Below are 19,385 nucleotides of genomic sequence, written 5' to 3' on the forward strand. Positions count from 1 at the left end.
ATTTGAAATAAATTTGAAGTAAAAATAACTAATTTTAAAATTTATATAAGGAAAATAATTATTTACACGTTTATGACACTTTTATAATTCATAAAAAACTTCCACATCTCTTATTTGATACTCACAAGAGCGTTCTGTGGCAGGCTGGGTGAAACATGACCCTTCTTCCCTATTTTTTTTTTAAACAAGTAAGGTTGCACACATAGTCAGTGGTACACCTGGGGCTGGAATCCTGGTGTTTGACTTCTAATTCAGACGTCTTCTTAATTATTTATTGAAAGAATAGACAAATCCCTAAGTACCAAGTTACACAGTTAACTTCACTGAACCTCAAATTTGTCATCTGTGGAATAAGATAGCAACACGTACCTTACAGAATTGTCGTGGTGATTGAGATTTCATATTTATATGCATATATATACATGTGTGATTCTTATATAGTGCCTGGCACAGAATAAACAGATAGTAAATACTGATTCCTATCTTCCCGGAATTATAAAATATTTAACTGCTGAATATGAAATTGCACACCATATTGTTTATAATTCATAACATTGTATCCCAGTATGCAAGAACAAGTAGAAAAGGCTGTTGTACATTTTATATTCAGAAGTTATAATCACACTTGTCAGCTTCTAATTTTTATATAACTTTTGGGGAGTAACTGCCTCTGACTTCAACTCAAAAAACACTTTTTGTTGCGAATGTAGTCAGTTTCTGTAATGGCGTCAGCAAGTAAAGGGATGCTTATTGAAGAAAAGAAAGAAGAAATAAGAGGAATAGGCAGTCCACTGCCTGTTTTTGTATGGCCCCGAGCTAAGAATGATCTTTAGGGGGTCATTAAAATACAAAGATGAATATGCAACAAAGACCAAATGTGGCCCTTAGAGCCTAAAATTTCCTGTCTGGGTTTTTATGGGAAATTTGCTGACTGCTGGGAAATAACATTCCTTTCAAGAAAATAGATTATTAGATACATAGCGATTTCTTTCTATTTTGACAATAGTAAAATATATGTTTGAAATAAACAGGTGGAAGCATATATTGGAGGCAAAACCTCATACACGTCCACAGCATGTGCCGTGGTTATGTTCCTTTACTATATTTTAAGATTTTATGTGTTAGTGGTTTTATCCTTACAAATTCCCTGAAGCCAGAGAATTGAGCTGTAATTGCATTTGTAGATCTGCTAAAAACTGTACTCAGAAAAAAACCCATACAGCACTTCCTTATACTTTATAAATGATAACTAATTTGATCTAACAATGCCACACTTCCGCATTTTTCATTTGCAAAATTGTTTTGGTTCATAGCAGTTTTATGAACCAAGGCAAGAGGTAATTAAGTGGCCAGGATCAGACCCCAGACCTTGTGACTCTAGTACTATTTTTGTCCTACCGGGAAACCTGTCTGTAAGACTCTAATTGAACATAGTGCAATCTGGAAAATTCAGCTTAGGGCATCAGTGCCATCTTGGTTGGTAACACTTGCACAGGGACATCTCTGGAAAAAAACAAAGAATGGAGAAAATTAACAGTATGAAAGAGAGTAGAAAATATCGTTCTTCTTTTGTTTTTTCCATACATAAAGTAGGACTTTTTCTTTTTAAGTCCTAGAATTTAGGCAGTTTTCTCTTTTGAATGGATGTCTGTTCCCTCAGAATGTGGCAGTAGGGCAGCTAGAAAGAAAATGAACTTTGGCATCAGATAGACCAGGGTTCAACCTCCAGCTCTGCCACCTACTAGTTCATGTTGTCCTTGGGTGTTATTTTGCTCAGATAGAAAATGGAGTGACTTATACCAACCAGGGTTTTTTGAAGGAAACAGTACACTGGTTGAAATGTGGTTAGCATACTACCTTCTCCTTTATATACAGGTCTTAAATGAACTTTTTTCCTTCTTATATGCTTCCACATCATTATTGGATTGTTAGAATGGTGTTTAGGTTTTTATACTGCCTCGGCACACATAACCATAAATTACTAACATCTGTTGTATGCACTTGCTACGTATGTCCTTAGAACCCAATTTATACTTAAGTAGTTCTGACTATAAATATAATGCCACTAAGGTATTTTTCAGTGGATGGTGAATATCAAAACTGAAAGCCAAGGCACAAAATGAAAAAGATCTTCACAGGCTTTAGTCCACATAAAAGTCCACATAATAAGGACTTTTTTTTTTTAAGTTATTATTTTTATTTAACATAGTTCTTTTAGGAAGTGGGTATACACCATTGCCACAAAGATTGAGAATTACTGGTTTAGCATCTAATCGTTGACTAACAAATAGAAAGTTAAAATACCAAAAATTAGATTTTTATTTTTATGATACTCGGTGAAAAAATACTAGGTTATAGAGTAAAAATAATATGTTGAATAAGATTCTCATTTTCAACATTTGTTATTATCTGGCTTTTTATTATTTGTGTGAGCTTTTATTCTGAAAGCTGACTTTTTAAAGTCAGGGAGAATGATAAAGGTACATTTTATTTTTCAGGCCTATAATAGGTCCTGCATTACCACCTGGTTTTCTTAAATCTGCACAGAAAAGTGACAAAGGCAGAGATGATCCAAGACAAGTATCATCGTATTTCAACTCTGAGGTTTGGAACTTTTTCTATTAAAGAATAAGATGTAAGAAACTCAAGACTTTACATGGGAATAACTACAATCATTTGACTCAATCATATTCAAACTAATTTAGGATTGTAGCTAGGTAGATGAAATCAAAAGCTGTCATAGACCTGAGATTCTGTTAGAAAAATAACAAGGCAAATTACATGTGACAGGGTGTTACCTATTCATGCTTCTCATCCTTGAAGGGAAGCTTTAAAGTACTAGAAACTAGAACATGATGCAAAGTTTAAAGAATCACTGTGATTTGATCCAGAAGAGAACAAGCTAAGAAAATTTTTAATAGTGAAATAATTATTATAAAATATTGAAATTAACTTTCTCCTACCCAGCTCTCATACCATTGTATAACAAGGGCACTAGTGGATACATGATGTTTTGAAAAGAAAGAACAAGTAATTTTGGAGTCAAGGAGGAAGCCTATATTCTTAGAGGGCCAGTCCTTAACAAAAGCTGAGATTTGCAGAATACTTTATAATTTGTAATGCATTTTTCCCATATATGCATTTGCAGCTTCTCCAAAGCCTTATGAAATAATCATGATCTGTATCTTAGAGATGATAAAAGCCAGAGAAATTGGGTAACTTAACTCCAAATCACAATTTCTACTTATGAAAAGTCAAAGCTCAAACCCAGTTCTTAGGATTTTATATCACCTGTTCAGTCTGCTAATCTGCAGTGATTAATTCATGCTGAAGATTAGCAGACTGAACAGATGGTAATAAATTCAAATACTCCTGTGCATCTCCACTGAGAATCCAGCAATTCCACTGAAGTTGTTACTAAAGGAAATATATAATGCAGTGGTTAAGCTCATGAACTCCAATGTCATTTACTCATTCTTTCAGCAGATGTTTATAAAACACCTACAGTGTGTCAGGCCCTTAGAGAAATCAGTCTGACAACAAATTCTGTTGTTCCCACCTTCAAAAACGTCCAGAATCCAGCCACTTCTGCTGCTACCCTGATCCCAGTCAACATCATATTTCACCTCTTTCATTGGTCTTCGTGTCTTAGCCTTTGTTCCTCCACTACCTCTTCTCAACACAGCAGCTGGAGTGGCCCAGATAAAACAAAGTCAGATCATGTCATTGACGCTCAAAACCATCAATTTGCTCCTCCTCTGTCTGCATTCAAGCCAAAGTCCTTACAGGGCCCTCTATAATCTGGCCTCCATTAGCTCCCTGATTTTCTCTCTAATTTTGATCTGACCACACTGAGCTCCTTGCTCCTTAAATATGACAGACAGGCTCCTACTCCTGAGCCTTGATACTTGCTATCCAAGTCTCTCCAAAATGGTTTTCCCCTAGATACTTAAGTTGGCTTGCTTACCATCAGCTAGAGTGCTTTTAGCTGCTAATAACAAAAAATCCAACTCGCAATGAAATGTAGTCTTAACCTTGTTAGTTAACAAATTGGTTGTTTATATAATTTCCTGGGTGGTCTGTAATCTGTATTCCCCAAATAAGAAAAATGTGTTTCATACCTAAGAAGAGGTCTAGAGGAAGGGTCATTCCAGGGTTGGTAAATTCAACAGACTAATGAGATCATCCAGGGCCCAGTTTTTTATGTCTTCTCTATCATTTACACTATGTTAATTCCTCTTAGGCTGACCAAGTGCTGAGATTAACATGCAGATGGCAGTGTCCAGACATAGGGTCCCTATCCTGTGCCCCCTTTTTAGAGAGAGGAAAACCTTTCCAGGTGTCCTGTAGACCTCTCCTCACATTTCTTTGGCCAAAATTGAATCATATGCCATGCTCAAGCCAATCAGTTGGCCAAGAGGAATGAGACCAAAGTGATTGGCTTAGAATTATCAGCATTTTTACCCAGGAATTAGAGAAGGTTCCAGTTTCCTGAGAAGCACATGGTTCCAAAGAAAATGAACAAAACAAAACACAGGCTTCTCTTAGCAATAGAGTAGTTATTGGTTGGAGCTGTTACAATCCCTGTCTGAAAGACAAACCAAGGCCTAGAAAGATTAAATAATATGCTTGACAATCTTGAGAAAGAAAAACAGAGCTGGAGGAATCAGGCTCTAGACTTCAGACTATACTACAAAGCTACAGTAATCAAGACAGTATGGTACTGGCACAAAAACAGACATAGATCATGGAACAGGAGAGAAAACCCAGAGATAAACCCACACACATATGGTCACCTTATTTCTGATACAGGAGGCAAGGATATACAGTGGAGAAAAGACACCCTCTTCAATAAGTGCTGTTGGGAAAACTGGACAGCTACATGTAAAAGAATGAAATTAGAACACTCCCTAACACCATATGCAAAAACAAACTCAAAATGGGTTAAAGACCTAAATGTAAGGCCAGACAGTATAAAATTCTTAGAGGAAAACATAGGCAGAACACTCTATGATATAAATCACAGCAAGATCCTTTTTGACCCACCTCTTAGAGGAATGGAAATGAAGACAAAAATAAACAAATGGGACCTAATGAAACTTCAAAGCTTTTGCACAGCAAAGGAAACCATAAAGAAGACAAAAAGACAACCCTCAGAATGGGAGAAAATATTTGCAAATGAAGCAACTGACAAAGGATTAATCTCCAAAATTTACAAGCAGTTCATGCATGCAGCTCAGTATCAAAAAAACAAACAACCCAATCCAAAAATGAGCAGGAGACCTAAATAGACATTTCTCCAAAGAAGATATACAGATTGCCAGCAAACACATGAAAGAATGTTCAACATCACTAATCATTTGAGAAATGCAAATCAAAACTGCAAAGAGGTATTACCTCACAACAGTCAGAATGGCCATCATCAAAAAATCTACAAACAATAAATGCTGGAGAGGGTGTGGAGAAAAGGGAACCCTTCTTGCACTGCTGGTGGGAATGTAAATTGATACAGCCATTATGGAGAACAGTATGGAGGTTCCTTAAAAAACTAAAAATAGAACTACCATATGACCCAGCAATCCCACTACTGGGCATATACCCTGAGAAAACCATAATTCAGAAAGAGTCGCGTACCACAATGTTCATTGCAGCTCTATTTACAATAGCCAGGACATGGAAGCAACCTACGTGTCCATCGACAGATGAATGGATAAAGAAGATGTGGCACATATATACAATGGAATATTACTCAGCCATAAAAAGAAATGAATTTGAGTTATTTGTAGTGAGGTGTAGTGAGTTATTTGTAGTGAGTGTGGCACATATATACAATGGAATATTACTCAGCCATAAAAAGAAATGAAATTGAGTTATTTGTAGTGAGGAAATGAAATTGAGTTATTTGTATTTTTAACACCTTTATTGGAGTATAATTGCTTTACAATGGTGTGTTAGTTTCTGCTGTCTAACAAAGTGAATCAGCTATACATATACATATATCCCCATATCTCCTCCCTCTTGCGTCTCCCTCCCACCCTCCCTATCCCACCCCTCTAGGTGGTCACAAAGCACCGAGCTCGTCTCCCTGTGCTATGTGGCTGCTTCCCACCATCTGTTTTACAGTTGGTAGTATATATATGTCCATGCCACTCTCTCACTTCGTCCCAGCTTACCCTTCCCCGTCCCTGTGTCCTCAAGTCCATTCTTTACGTCTCCGTCTTTATTCCTGTCCTGCCCCTAGGTTCTTCAGAACCTTTTTTTTTTTTAAGATTCCATATATATGTGTTAGCATATGGTATTTGTTTTTCTCTTTCTGACTTACTTCACTCTGTATGACAGTCTTTAGATCCAGCCACGTCTCTACAAATGACCCAATTTCGTTCCTTTTTATGGCTGAGTAATATTCCATTGTATATATGTACCACATCTTCTTTATCCATTCGTCTGTCGATGGGCATTTAGGTTGCTTCCATGACCTGGCTATTGTAAATAGTGCTGCAATGGACATTGGGATGCATGTGTCTTTTTGAATTATGGTTGTCTCTGGGTATATGCCTGGTAGTGGGATTGCTGGGTCATATGGTAATTCTATTTTTAGTTTTTTAAGGAACCTCTATACTGTTCTCCATAGTGGCTGTATCAATTTCCATTCCCACCAACAGTGCAAGAGGGTTCCCTTTTCTCCACACCCTCTCCAGTATTTGTTGTTTGTAGATTTTCTGATGATGCCCATTCTAACTGGTATGAGGTGATCCCTCATTGTAGTTTTGATTTGCATTTCTCTAATAATTAGTGATGCTGAGCAGCTTTTCGTGTGCTTCTTGGCCATCTGTATGTCTTCTTTGGAGAAAGAAGGGGCTATTTAGGTCTTCTTCTATTTAGGTCTTCTCCCCATTTTTGGATTGGGTTGTTTGTTTTTTAAATATGAGCTGCATGAGCTGTTTATATATTTTGGAGATTAATCCTTTGTCCGTTGATTCATTTGCAAATATTTTCCCCCATTCTGAGGGTTGTCTTTTCGTCTTGTTTATGGTTTCCTTTGCTGCGCAAAAGCTTTGAAGTTTCATTAGGTCCCATTTGTTTTTTTTTTTTTTTATTTCCATGACTCTAGGAGGTGGCTCAAAAAAGATCTTGCTGTGATTTATATCAAAGAGTGTTCTTCCTGTGTTTTCCTCTATGAGTTTTATAGTGTCCAGTCTTTCATTTAGGTCTCTAATCCATTTTGAGTTTATTTTTGTGTATGGTGTTAGAGAGTGTTCTAATTTCATTCTTTTACATGTAGCTGTCCAGTTTTCCCAACAGCACTTATTGAAGAGGCTGTCTTTTCTCCATTGTATATCCTTGCCTCCTTTGTCATAGATTAGTTGACCATAGGTGCGTGGGTTTATCTCTGGGCTTTCTATCTTGTTCTATGTTTCTGTTTCTGTGCCAGTACCATATTGTCTTGATTACTGTAGCTTTTTTGTATAGTCTGAAGTCAGGGAGTCTGATTCCTCCAGCTCCGTTTTTTTCCCTCAAGACTGCTTTGGCTATTAGGGGTCTTTTGTGTCTGACAAGGACTGTTTTAAACCCAAGTGCATATAGCATCTAACACAGTCTTACATGAAAACCCTTTAATAAAATGATTTACTAATGGGACTTCCCTGGTGGCTCAGTGGTTAAGAATCCGCCTGCCAATGCAGGGGACATGGGTTCGAGCCCTGGTCCAGGAAGATCCCACATGCCACAGAGCAGCTAAGCCCATATGCCACAACTACTGCGCCTGCATTCTAGAACCCGTGTGCACCGCAACTACTGAGCCCATGTGCTGCAACTACTGAAGCCCACACGCCTAGAGCCCGTGCTCTGCAACAGGAGAATCCACCTCCATGAGAAGCCCACACACCGCAACGAGGAGTAGCCCCCACTAGCTACAACTAGAGAAAGCCCACACACAGCATTGAAGACCCAACACAGCCAAAAAAAAAAATTAAAATCACTGTTCTTTAAGAAAATTAACTTAAAAAAATGATTTACTAAGAACTACTTGAATTCAATTATTGGATTACTATTGTGTCTTTGGGGTAACGAGAGAAATACTTTGGGAACCAAATTAACTCGTTCGGGCCAGTATTTTGTAAGGCTTTGCACAGCATTTCTGTTTCAGTGGACTGTACTAAATCATGAAGGCTGATACAGCTTCCAAGAATGTCTTATTTGTGTGCATCTTATTCCAAAGAGCTCTTTCTGTACCAGGAAAGAAAATGGTTTCAACTTGTGTCATCTCTGATGAATCATTAATAATTCTCTGGAATATTACAGAGAAATTGTGAGGCCACATCTATGTCCATCAGGAAGAGGACTGAGATGAGTTAATGAGCTCTGCCGTGGACATAGGGAAGAGGTGAGACAGTCCACAGCCCCTGGATTTGTCATTTTTGTATGGTGCTCTTGAGGAAGGCACAGGAAAGGTGCTCAGTGATTAGCCAGCAACACAGTGTTTGCTTTTTGTTCTGTTTCTAGGTTATCAGTCACAGTTAAATTTTAAGTAATTTAGGATCATTTTCTTATTTCAGAAGAAAACAGGTAGCAGTGAAGAGGAGGACATTATTGGGCCAATGCCTGCCAAAGGACCAGTTAACTCTAGTGTTACGACAGAGTTTGAAAAAAGGGCCCAGAGAATGAAAGAAAAACTGACTAAAGGAGATGATGTAAGTTTTAAATACATAGTACACTTTTCTCTGAGAAATTGACCAAATATATTAAAAAATCTCAATTTTAAAAATGAACATTAAAAAAATGTATATGTACATATGTAAGTGTATAAAAATTTAGGCTCTAGGTAATTCAGAAGCTATAAAAGGAAAAGAGTAGAAATTTTGCCTACTTAAAAATTTCTGTATGACAAAAGATAACATTAAGTCAAAGGAACAATAAATTAGATAAAAGTATTCATAACATATATGACCAAAAAAAATAGTCTATTAAATCCTTTCTCTTAAAGTCTGTTAAATAACTTTCAAGCCTCAGTTGAGAAACATAGTCACTTATACAGTATTCTACACATATACACACATACGTGTGCACACACGCACACATATACACATTTTCCAAGGCTACTTTTTTTTATTTTACTTTTTATTTCTCTTAAAGGATTCATCTAAAACAGTTATAAGAGACTCTTGGATGACTGAGCTTCCTCCGGAGCTGAAAAACTTTGGTCTTGGGCCTAGAACTTTCAAGAGAAGAGCTGATGACAAATCTGGAGATCGATCAGTCTGGACAGATATGCCAGCTGACAGGGAAAGGAAAGCTAAGGTAAGAGGGTTTGTTTGTTCCTGTATTTTTGTCCTTGTTGACTCTATTTTGAAAAAATAGGAGGCAGAATTATTTAAGAGTACTGTTTTTAAAATTATGATTCCAAAGGGAAAAGATTTCCCCTGAAGGAAAGTTAAAAGAAAGTGAGGCCAGTTGCTTCCTGTGTATTTACTTACTATTTCCCAATAAATTGTCTCATCTAAATCTCAAGAGAACCTGGAGACATAGGTTTACTGACCTCATTTTATGAAGGGAGACACTATCCTCTATGAGGTCACCTTTTCTGGAATTAAATGCTGGTAAGTCATGAACAGTAATTCCCTTCTAGACCTTTCTGACTCCAAATCCCCTGGTCTTTATACATCATACTATCCATGAAAATTTCTTTTAAAATGTCTTGAACAAGCCAAGGCACAGATTAACCTAGCAAGTTAAGTGATACACAGGGACTACCTCTGAAAATAACAGTAGCTCAAGTGCAGTAAACTTCATATTACTGTAAAGATAGGCAAAAAGCCCTTTCATTAATATATTGAATAATTTAATTTAAAAATACCCGCAAAAGTATGCATAAAATATTATTGTCGGATTTTCTTTTCTTGGATCTCTCCATTTATTATGAAATATTCCATTGTAAGTTAGGGGTCCAACCAGTGTCCTCAGCACTAACTCCTTAAATTCACTCCATCCCAAAGTTTCAGTTTCCTTGAGATGTCCCATTCCAATCTTAAATGCTTGACTAATTGGCACCTTATGATTATAGCTTTATCAGTTCTGACTTAAATTCACGCCCCTAACTCTGTTTATCTTGTTCATCAGTACCTAGAATTATGAGGATTTCCATCTTCATTCTATAACTGTAAATTGAATATCTCCTCTGCCAGGTATTCTGTTTGGTCACAGGTAATAGAAAAAGCTCCTTATGGCGCTTTCATTTTAGTGGAGAATTGGTTGTGAAATAGTGTCATTCTTAACATGTGGATGATATGTGGCAATCTCCACACTTTAGCAGAATATGTGGCAAAATCATAAGTTCCCCTTTGCCCGGAGGATTCAAGGAAATCTGAGAGTTGTAACAGAAAGGTGAGGTGAACCAACAACCTGAGGGCAGAATAGACAACAGAAGATACGGTATAGAAGCGAGCCACACACCGTGAATGACTAGTGTTGGAACGCCTGTCTGCTCTTTCTTAACTGGTCTTCTATAAAAATAACATACTGACGTTTTTTATAATTTAGCCTTTAAGATTGTCTCCAAAAAGACATTTAATCCCCTTGCTTACGTGGACTTTTTATTTGTGCTTTTTTCAGTCCTTGTGTTCCTCATTGTATGTGAGTAGATGTCTAGCCTACAGCCAGATATGCAGGGAGTCTTCCTCAAAGAAAAATACCACAGAAAAACGGAACAAACAGAAACTAGCCAGTTTGAACTCAGGTGATTTTAGGCCCTATGACTGAGTTCTTTAGATATAGTCATTCTTTTCAGGGCTGAAAGTGTTTTGTTCTGTGTTTACAACAGGCTCCCAAAGGGATGACTAATACCCCTTAAATTTTATGTGACACTGTATTACAGCATATAATACCACAGACTTATATTTGTGGTACAAATTATATAGTGTCACAGAGCTGTCCTATATACAGGTCATGACTAATTTTTGATTTTTGTAACAGATCTTAGTCAAGTTTCCTTTTTTATCTCTCCAAATTACCTTTTTGTAGATTTTCTCCACCACTTCATCTTACTTTTTTATATTTGATTCCCCAGCATTCATCTCTCATACCACTAATGTTTGCACATTCACTTAACCAACATGCCCAAATGAAGTAAGATTGCTTTTTAGAAAGAAATGGCAGTGTTATGCATAAATTAATTGAATAAGATCTGTTATGTTCTCTTTTCCCAGTCTTGACTAGATTTACTAACTCTTAACTGGTCAGGTTTTCACCTCCATCTTACCAGAACATCATTTTTTTCTCTTAATATTTACAAGTAAAAGAATCTTTCTGGGGAAATTTTTATGAAAAAAGAAGAAATGAGCTACTCGTATGTTTTTTAACATACTTTATTTATTAAGTACAATGTTGTTTTAGTCCATCATTAAGGTAAAAATGGTGTGGGGACCTCCTTGGCTTTCTTAAGCAAACAGCAACAGTATAAAAACATGCTTTGTGGAAAGTGGTTTTCAGTTGATTTTATATGGGCCTTCTTCTTTCCTGGCTGGGACTATATTCTCCAGAATACTTTTTTTTTCCTAACTAAAATTTATTAGAAATTTACCTAAGTATTTCACTTGTGTGTGTGTGTGCTATGGTAAATGGTATTTCTTTTTAAATTTCAAATTCCAATTGTTCATTGCTGGCATATTTTGTATGTTGACCTAGCATCCTGCAGCTTTGCTACACTTATGCTTACTAATGCCAAGAGTTTTTTAATAGATTCTTTGGCATTTTCTACATTGCCAGTCATGTCCTCTGTGAATAAAGATAGTTTTATTTTTATTTTTTCTGTACCCCATTTATTTCTTTTTATTTTTTTTCCCTCAAGAGTGCTTTTCCTAGCTTTGAAAACAGATAATATAAGATTTCTTTTTAAGCCTTATTTTCTCTTCTACATTTCATTATTGTTTGTCATTCTCATCTCTGAGTTTGATAAAATCCATTTAGTTGATTGGTTAGAGGTTTTTGGGGTTTTTTTCTTGTTTTCAGGCAAATGTTAGAGTAGGACACTAACAGATCCCTTATCAAGTATATTGACATTTCTAGTGGGAAGAGATTCAATGGGCCTGGCTTCGTTTAGTCTCCTATTATTCAATCTGAGTTAAAATAATAGTATTTCTTTTTTATTTTCTCTTAATTATATGGTTTAGTAATGTGTTTTCTGTGTTCGTTCCTCAGGAGACACCAGAAGCAAGAAAGTCATTCAATAAGAAGGATGAAGAACATATATTGACAGGAATGGAAAAGAGATTGGCCGAGCAGGTATCCGCATACAATGTAAGTTAGGGGATAAAATATATGGCCTTTCATTTTTTCCCATCTTTTAATGCTCTTCTCATTTTTTCTCTTTTTCTTGTTTCTCTTTCTTAGTCTTCCTTTTCATCTCAGTCTTTTTCTATACATCTGTTCTGAAAAATACTCTTGTGTGTATGTGTATATGTGTGTGTGTGTGTAGTCCTTTAGTATAGGCTTTTTTAATGCATCTCATAACATTTTCAGTTCACTTTTTACTTAAGTCATATGTCAGAAATTCAATTCCTAAAGATGGGTAGCACATGATTATAAAGTAAGAGCCCTACTAACTCCTAGAGAGCCCAATTCATACATTTTAAATTGTAAGCTGATTTGGAATGTTTGATGTAATGATTTAAATATGGGAGAAAAATATAAATCTATATAAATATAAAAATTTAAATATGGTTCAATTTAAATTTGTAAACTAAACAGTCAGTATTCATTGGGCATATTATTATTTTGTAATAGTCTCTTACTCATAAAAAAAACAAAAACAAAAAAACCACTAGTGTTCCAGCTCAAAGAATAAATGTAAACCATTGAACCCTTTGGTCCCTGAAAGGTATTCAGGAAAATTACCTTCTGTTCCTAGTGTATTAGTTCATGAAAATTTCCATGAGCATTAAAAATATAGTTAGCATGATTCATTGGGCATATATAGACCAGTACCACAAACAGTGAAGCATACATGAAGCATAGTTGGAAACTGACCAGAAACCCAACCCAAATGGAACATCTTTGAAAACTGACCAGCCCAAAGTCAAGTCTCAACAAAATTGAAAGAATCACCATCATTCAGGCACCACAAAGAATTTAAATTAAACTTCAGAATAACTTAAAAGCCCTACACAACTGGAAATTAGAAAATTCAAAATTTAAACTTTACATCAAAGAAGACATGATGATGGAATACCTAAACCTGAATGATAAAAAAATATTCAGTACAAAAAAAAAAAAAAAAAAAAAATTCAGTACAACATATCAAAATGTGTGAGATGTAATATAAAGTGGCACTTAGAGGCAAAATTTATAGCTGTAATGAGTTATGTTAGAAAGGAAGAATAGCTGAAAATTAACAAGCTGGGCCTTTTTCCAAACAGGCATTTCTTATAAAACTAAACGAACACCTACCCTATAACCCTGCAACTCCACCCCTGGGTGTTTATGTAAGACAGATGAAAACATGTTTTCGCAGACTCGAGCGTGCTTCACTCATAATAGTTCAAAAAGACTTATACAGGAATGTTCATAGAAGCTTTATTCATAATAGCTAAATACTTCAAGCAACCCAGCTGTCCATCAGTAAGAGAAAGAAAAAGCCAAACTGTGTTCATAGTAAAATACTACTCGGCAATAAAAAGGAACAAATTACAAATAAATGCAACAACGTGGATTAATCTCAAAGACATTATGCTGAGCGAAGGGAGTCTTACACAAGACTTCCTACCCAAGTACTACTGTATGATTCCATTTATATGAAGCTCTACAATAAGCAAAATGAATCTATGGTTGGAAAAAAACCAGAATACTTGTTGTTGGAGTGGGGTTGTGGAGACGGACTAGGAAGGGGCATACAGAGCTTTCTGAGGTGATAGAAATATGTTCCAGAAATTGCTAGGAGTTTGAATTGTAAAACTCAGTGAATGTAGTATTAAGATTTGTGCATTTCATTGTACGTAAATTTACTTTAAAAGAAAAAATTGTAAACGAATATTGAACTCTGGTTAGTGAAATCATGCTGAAATACTAGGGATACATGTAACAGTGTCTGCAATTTATTTTAAAACACATCCAAAAAATTAGCGTTCTAATCTTATGCTGAAATTTTGGTTACTTATGAGATATAGTTTTCAAAATATTAATATAGTCTTAAGACTAAACCAACTTATAACTCTTAGTATTGATAAATTGAACACTCTTTAAAATATTACCATGAAGGCAAAATAAAAGCCAAACAACTAGAATCTTAGCATGAATTTTCAAAAACTGCTGAAAAACTCGCCCATTCAAAATAAATTGCCCTGGCTTTTTGCAAATTAATATAAAACCTACACATTTTTGTTAAATGATTAAATTTGGTGAATCAGCAAACCAGTCATTTAGCAAATTGATCTCTACATGAATTGGCTTTTGGTGTGATTTTTGTTACTTACTTAAACCTTATAATGATCTATTAACAAAAAATTATTATTAATGATCTCTCAACTGTCAACTCTCTCTCAACTTTGATTTTTTTTCACATTGGTCTTTTTTTTTTTGCATTCAGAACGGCTAGACATTTAATAACTCCTCAGCTGAGGACCGTTTTCCATCTTTTCTCCAAAGGTCACAAGCTGGCAGCATTGCCACCCTACTGGATACTGAGGGACAGAGTAAAGAGAGTGAGGAAGGGCTATAGTGCCCTGACTCTCCAGCCCTCCTGAACAGGGCTTATTTTCCCATTCTCACTTTCCAAATCTGTATAATGGGAATAATAACATTTAATTTATAGAGATATTGTGAAGATTACAATATAGTATGTGCTAAGTAAATTGAATACTTAACATGTCTTGACTGATTCTTTTTTTTTTTTTGGCTGCGTTGGGTCTTTGTTGCTGCGCGCAGGCTTTCTCTAGTTGCAGTGAGTGGGGGCTACTCTTCAAAGCAGTGCGCAGGCTTCTCATTGAGGTGGCTTCTCTTGTTGCGGAGCACGGGCTTTAGGTGCACAGGCTTAGTAGTTGTGGCTCGCGGGCTCTGGAGCGCAGGCTCAATAGTTGTGGCTCACGTGTTTAGTTGCTCCACGGCATGTGGGATCTTCCCGGACCAGGGCTCAAACCCATGTCCCCTGCATTGGCAGGCGGATTCTTAACCACTGCTCCACCAGGGAAGTCCCTTGACTGATTCTTATGAACCCCGCCACACTACTAAATCCTTTGTATTCATTAGATTACTTAACTCCTACCTCATCCAAATATTTAGACATTATTACTATTATGATTTATTATCTTACAGCTGAGAAACTGAGGCTTAAATAACTTGCCTAAGGTCGCCAGTGTTGAAAATGTCAGCACCATCATTGCTAACCAGATTCTTCCAAATGCAGAAATTTAGTTCTAAACTGTTTCTCCCTGCTATGTGTATTGATAGGTTATTTTTTCTTAGCAACATTTGATTTTTTTTCACCTCCAGTTTTCATTAAAAATAAAGAATTCGAAAGCACTTAACTTGCAAATCAATTTGTTTCCTAAAGACTTCACCAAGATTTATGAAATGACCAATTTATGAAATGAGAGGGATTGAGAACATGGAAATAGTGCTAATTCAAATAAATATTTACTAATTCAGCATCCAGATAGAGCTCAATGTATAGGAAATAGCAACCACATAACTTAACTGATAAAGTCAGATCTCATTGTCAATCAGACAGGTGATTGAGACTGACTTTCTGTGAGAAAGTCTGACTCCATTTCTCTGTTCAAATAGATGTGATTATGATCATTCCTATGACACTTCTGAATTGTAACGTAGGTGGGTAGGTGCCATGAGTTTGTCTTCTGATAAAATAAGAAGCTGCCACCTTCATCGTTTCTTACCAGTTATTTTGCTTTTACTGAGCTCTCCTCATGTCTTTGCTCTCAAATATATTCTCTGACAGGAGGCAGGGCCTGGAAGAGATGTGGTTGTTAAGCAAAAGTTGTCTTTTCTTTCATTGCCCCATTCTGCAGTATATCTGAATTCAGAACATTCCAACAAGAGCCAAACTACCCATTCCGAAAGGACATTACGCTCTTAAGAGAAATATGTTTGAGACACAAAAGGACACAAAGCCTCCTGGGTTTACAGTTCCTTGATTAGAAGATCATTCATACAGTATTTCAGGTTTTTTATTTGTTGCTCTGGAGACTTGCTGTCCAAGACAACATTCCGTAATAAGATTCTGAAAGGCCTCTCCTTTGTTAAATGGGAAAGGGCTATAATGAAAGGGGAGACATCCTCACGAGATGCATTACCAGGCAAGTCAGCTTTAAGTGAGGCTAAGAAGTTGAGAATCATGAGTAGGTAACGTTGAAATTCTCTATGCCTTCATACCCCATGGAATCCACTCCGTGTGGCCCCCAGGGATACATATATCACAGTTTGATGGCTGCTGGTCTGTACTACCTGCATCTACTCCTGCATCCCACTCCCTGCTTCTTCAATCCAGGGCTGTTCTGTCTTTTAGTTTAACCAAAACCGAAAGGTCTGTAAAGAATCTCCAATTTACGAAACCAGCTGACTTTGTTCAGACCTCATCCTACTAGATATATTTGAAAATGTGAAACTAATATGTTGTAAATCAGCTATACTTCAATTTAAGAAAAAGGAAAAGAAAAAGAAAATGTGAGCACATACCCCAGCTGAAAAGAAAGAAAATGAAGGAGATAAAGCTGAAAGGACAAAAATTCTCTTGGCACACAGACTATGCCAGCTTTTCCTGCACCGGCCTTGGATCTTGTCATCTCTGTGCCGTGGTTGTTCTGCTTTGCACTTGCTTTAGCTTCAGCCTGGCAGTGCCCGTGTCTTCAGTTCCACCCGTTCAGGGTTCACGGACCAGCCCATCCATGAAGCTTTAACCGGGCTCCCACATGAGAAAGTAATTGCTCTTCTTTCTCACCTGTGTTCTTGGTTCAGACTCATGTTGACTAATCACACAATGATTTTCATGATGGTTATTTAAACATTAGTTTACTCTCCGTCTTGCTCTTTTTTTATTGTGTGGCGTATAGTTGGTAGATACCGTCATTTTGGTCTAATTGAATTTGCCTCTGATAACACATTTTCTTCAGAGATGCTGTCTTAGATTTGGAAAAACCTATTGGGTTTGTAAATAGCCCTCCTTCATGTTTACCATTACTACTTCATTCTTTTGTTTCATGATTATATTCTGTCAATGATCTATATAAGATTTTTCTTTCTACTCTCTTGCTCTCCCCAGGAATCAAAAAGGCCAGAATCTCTTATGGACATTCATCAGAAAAAACTAAAGAATAAGGCTGCTGAAGATAAAAATAAGCCCCAAGAAAGAATACCATTTAACCGTGATACGGATCTCAAAGTTCATCGGTTTGATGAAGCTCAGAAAAAAGCCCTGATAAAGAAATCTAGGGAACTAAACACCAGGTTTTCACATGGCAAAGGCAATATGTTTTTATAAGTAAGTATATTTCAGTGAGGTATATTTTCATACTGATAAATTTGAACTTTTCTAAATACTGTTATATATAACTGTGTAAAAATTTATTTCCTTTTATAATAAAGTAGATTATAAACCTGCAGATCTTTATTTTCTAAGTAAACTGTGAGGTTTGAAAATTCAGCCTTGTGGAATAAAAAATGTTGTATACTGGGAAAGTAGACTTGTCCTCATAATAACCTAACAGGGCATTACTATTCAAAATGCTAAAATAAAAGCTTTTCATTTGTGAGACATGGCAAAGGAAAGTGTGGTGTGAAGCTTGGGTAAATATGCATGCTTTATTAAAGAATGAGTTTTTTAAAAAAAAAAAAAAAGAATGAGTTTTGCTAGCAGTCTTTTTATGTTAAACAAGATCACAAAAGATGTTCATTGCTTTTGAAATGTTCTATGTAAGTTAAGGTTCAAAACCGTTACATCACTCATACATAGCCCGAACTGACAAGGGTTCGTAATGGTGATTACATAAAAGCTAAGGTTGCTTCTTAAAATCTTTGTGATTTTTAATTGTATGAAACCTACATCAATATTAAAATGTGACTTTCAGGGAAGATACGGTTAAAGTGAGAAATATTTTCCAACTTACTGAATTTTCTTATTCTTACTTCAGGGGGATTTCCCTGTGCAATGAAGAAGAGTTGAAGAATACTCTTTTTTTCTGTCTGTCCATCTTTCTTCCTTTATTTTGAGTTTCTTAAGATTAGAGGATTGCTTTAGTCTTACAAACCACACGTCCTTTAAAGTCACGTGGAAACATGAAATCAGTGTGTCTTACGTAGAGTAGAATTTTGTGTGTCTTTGGCTTCTGAGGAAATGTGGGCTTTTCTTCAAATAACTTTTTTGAGGATTCCCCCCCTCCCCACCACTCCCTAATTTTTGTGCTGTCTCACAAGTGCCCAGTTAAGATCTGGTCAGGACCATCCACTGAGTCTCTCCCACAGCTCAAGACCCCCTCATCAGATATTATGAACTTGCCCTGAGTGAGTGTGTCAGGTCCTCACGGTGAATCCATGAATTTGAAATTGTTTGGGTTTCCCTCTAAACTGCAGCCAGTGAATACACAACATTTACTTGAAAATAGAGGGTATGGAGGTTTTGTCCATTTTGTTATCAGTTTGCTTGTTGCGGCAATCAGGGCTTTTTATTTGTGGTTTGGATTTTTTGGTTTGTTTGTTTCTAAGTCAGAAAGAGGGACCTCTGCATTATTTCATGTGCTAAGGAAAAACTATTTTGATTTTTCCAACTTCAGTAAGTATTTCTAGGGAAGGCAATCTGAGGGACAAGAGAACACCATTAACCGTTCCCAGTGTGAAGTCTGAGACCTGGTCTCTGTGATCTCCACCAAAGCTTTCTAAGTCTTTAACCTGCTTTGGGATGATCTGACTTGATTCATTTATATTTAACATGCTTTAGCTAATTTACTGGGGACAGATCTTTTATATCACTCATAAGTAACTTTAAAAAAAAATCAAACTCATAATCCCTGAATACAAAAATGGAAATGGAAACTAATCAAAACCACCCTGATGTAAGCTGGGACGAAGTGAGAGAGTAGCATTGACATATATACACTACCAAATGTAAAATAGATGGCTAGTGGGAAGCAGCTGCATAGCACAGGGAGATCAGCTCGATGCTTTGTGACCACCCAGAGGGGTGGGATAGGGAGGGTGGGAGGGAGATGCAAGAGGGAGGAGATATGGGGATATATGTATATGTATAGCTGATTCACTTTGTTATACAGCAGAAACTGACACAACATTGTAAAGCAATTATACTCCAATAAAGATGTTAAAAAAAAAAATAACACCGATGGAGTATTGTAGTATTGTAAGTTTGTGATGCTTTAAGCACTGCCCCTTAA

At 36.4% G+C, this 19,385-nt stretch overlaps 1 protein-coding gene across 3 annotated transcripts in view; it reads left to right on the forward strand.

Moving 5' to 3' along the window:
* Window positions 1-19,385, forward strand: part of GPALPP1 (GPALPP motifs containing 1) — a 31,302-nt gene that overhangs the window by 8,930 nt on the left and 2,987 nt on the right. Inside the window, exons 4-9 of one of the 3 annotated variants that reach the window (XM_029210497.1) lie at window positions 2,499-2,604; window positions 8,556-8,690; window positions 9,133-9,297; window positions 12,193-12,291; window positions 17,264-17,482; window positions 18,132-19,130. In XM_029210497.1, coding sequence (XP_029066330.1) covers window positions 2,499-2,604; window positions 8,556-8,690; window positions 9,133-9,297; window positions 12,193-12,291; window positions 17,264-17,482 — 724 coding nt within the window. In that variant the 3' untranslated portion in view covers window positions 18,132-19,130. Of the gene's footprint in view, window positions 1-2,498; window positions 2,605-8,555; window positions 8,691-9,132; window positions 9,298-12,192; window positions 12,292-17,263; window positions 17,869-18,131; window positions 19,131-19,385 lie in introns of those variants that run through there. The other 2 variants (XM_029210498.1, XM_029210496.1) reach the window with 2 other exon arrangements.

The sequence above is a fragment of the Monodon monoceros genome, unplaced genomic scaffold, assembly GCF_005190385.1.
Source record: "Monodon monoceros isolate NGI ecotype Baffin Bay Population unplaced genomic scaffold, NGI_Narwhal_1 Super_Scaffold_8, whole genome shotgun sequence".
Taxonomy (NCBI): Eukaryota; Metazoa; Chordata; class Mammalia; order Artiodactyla; family Monodontidae; genus Monodon; species Monodon monoceros.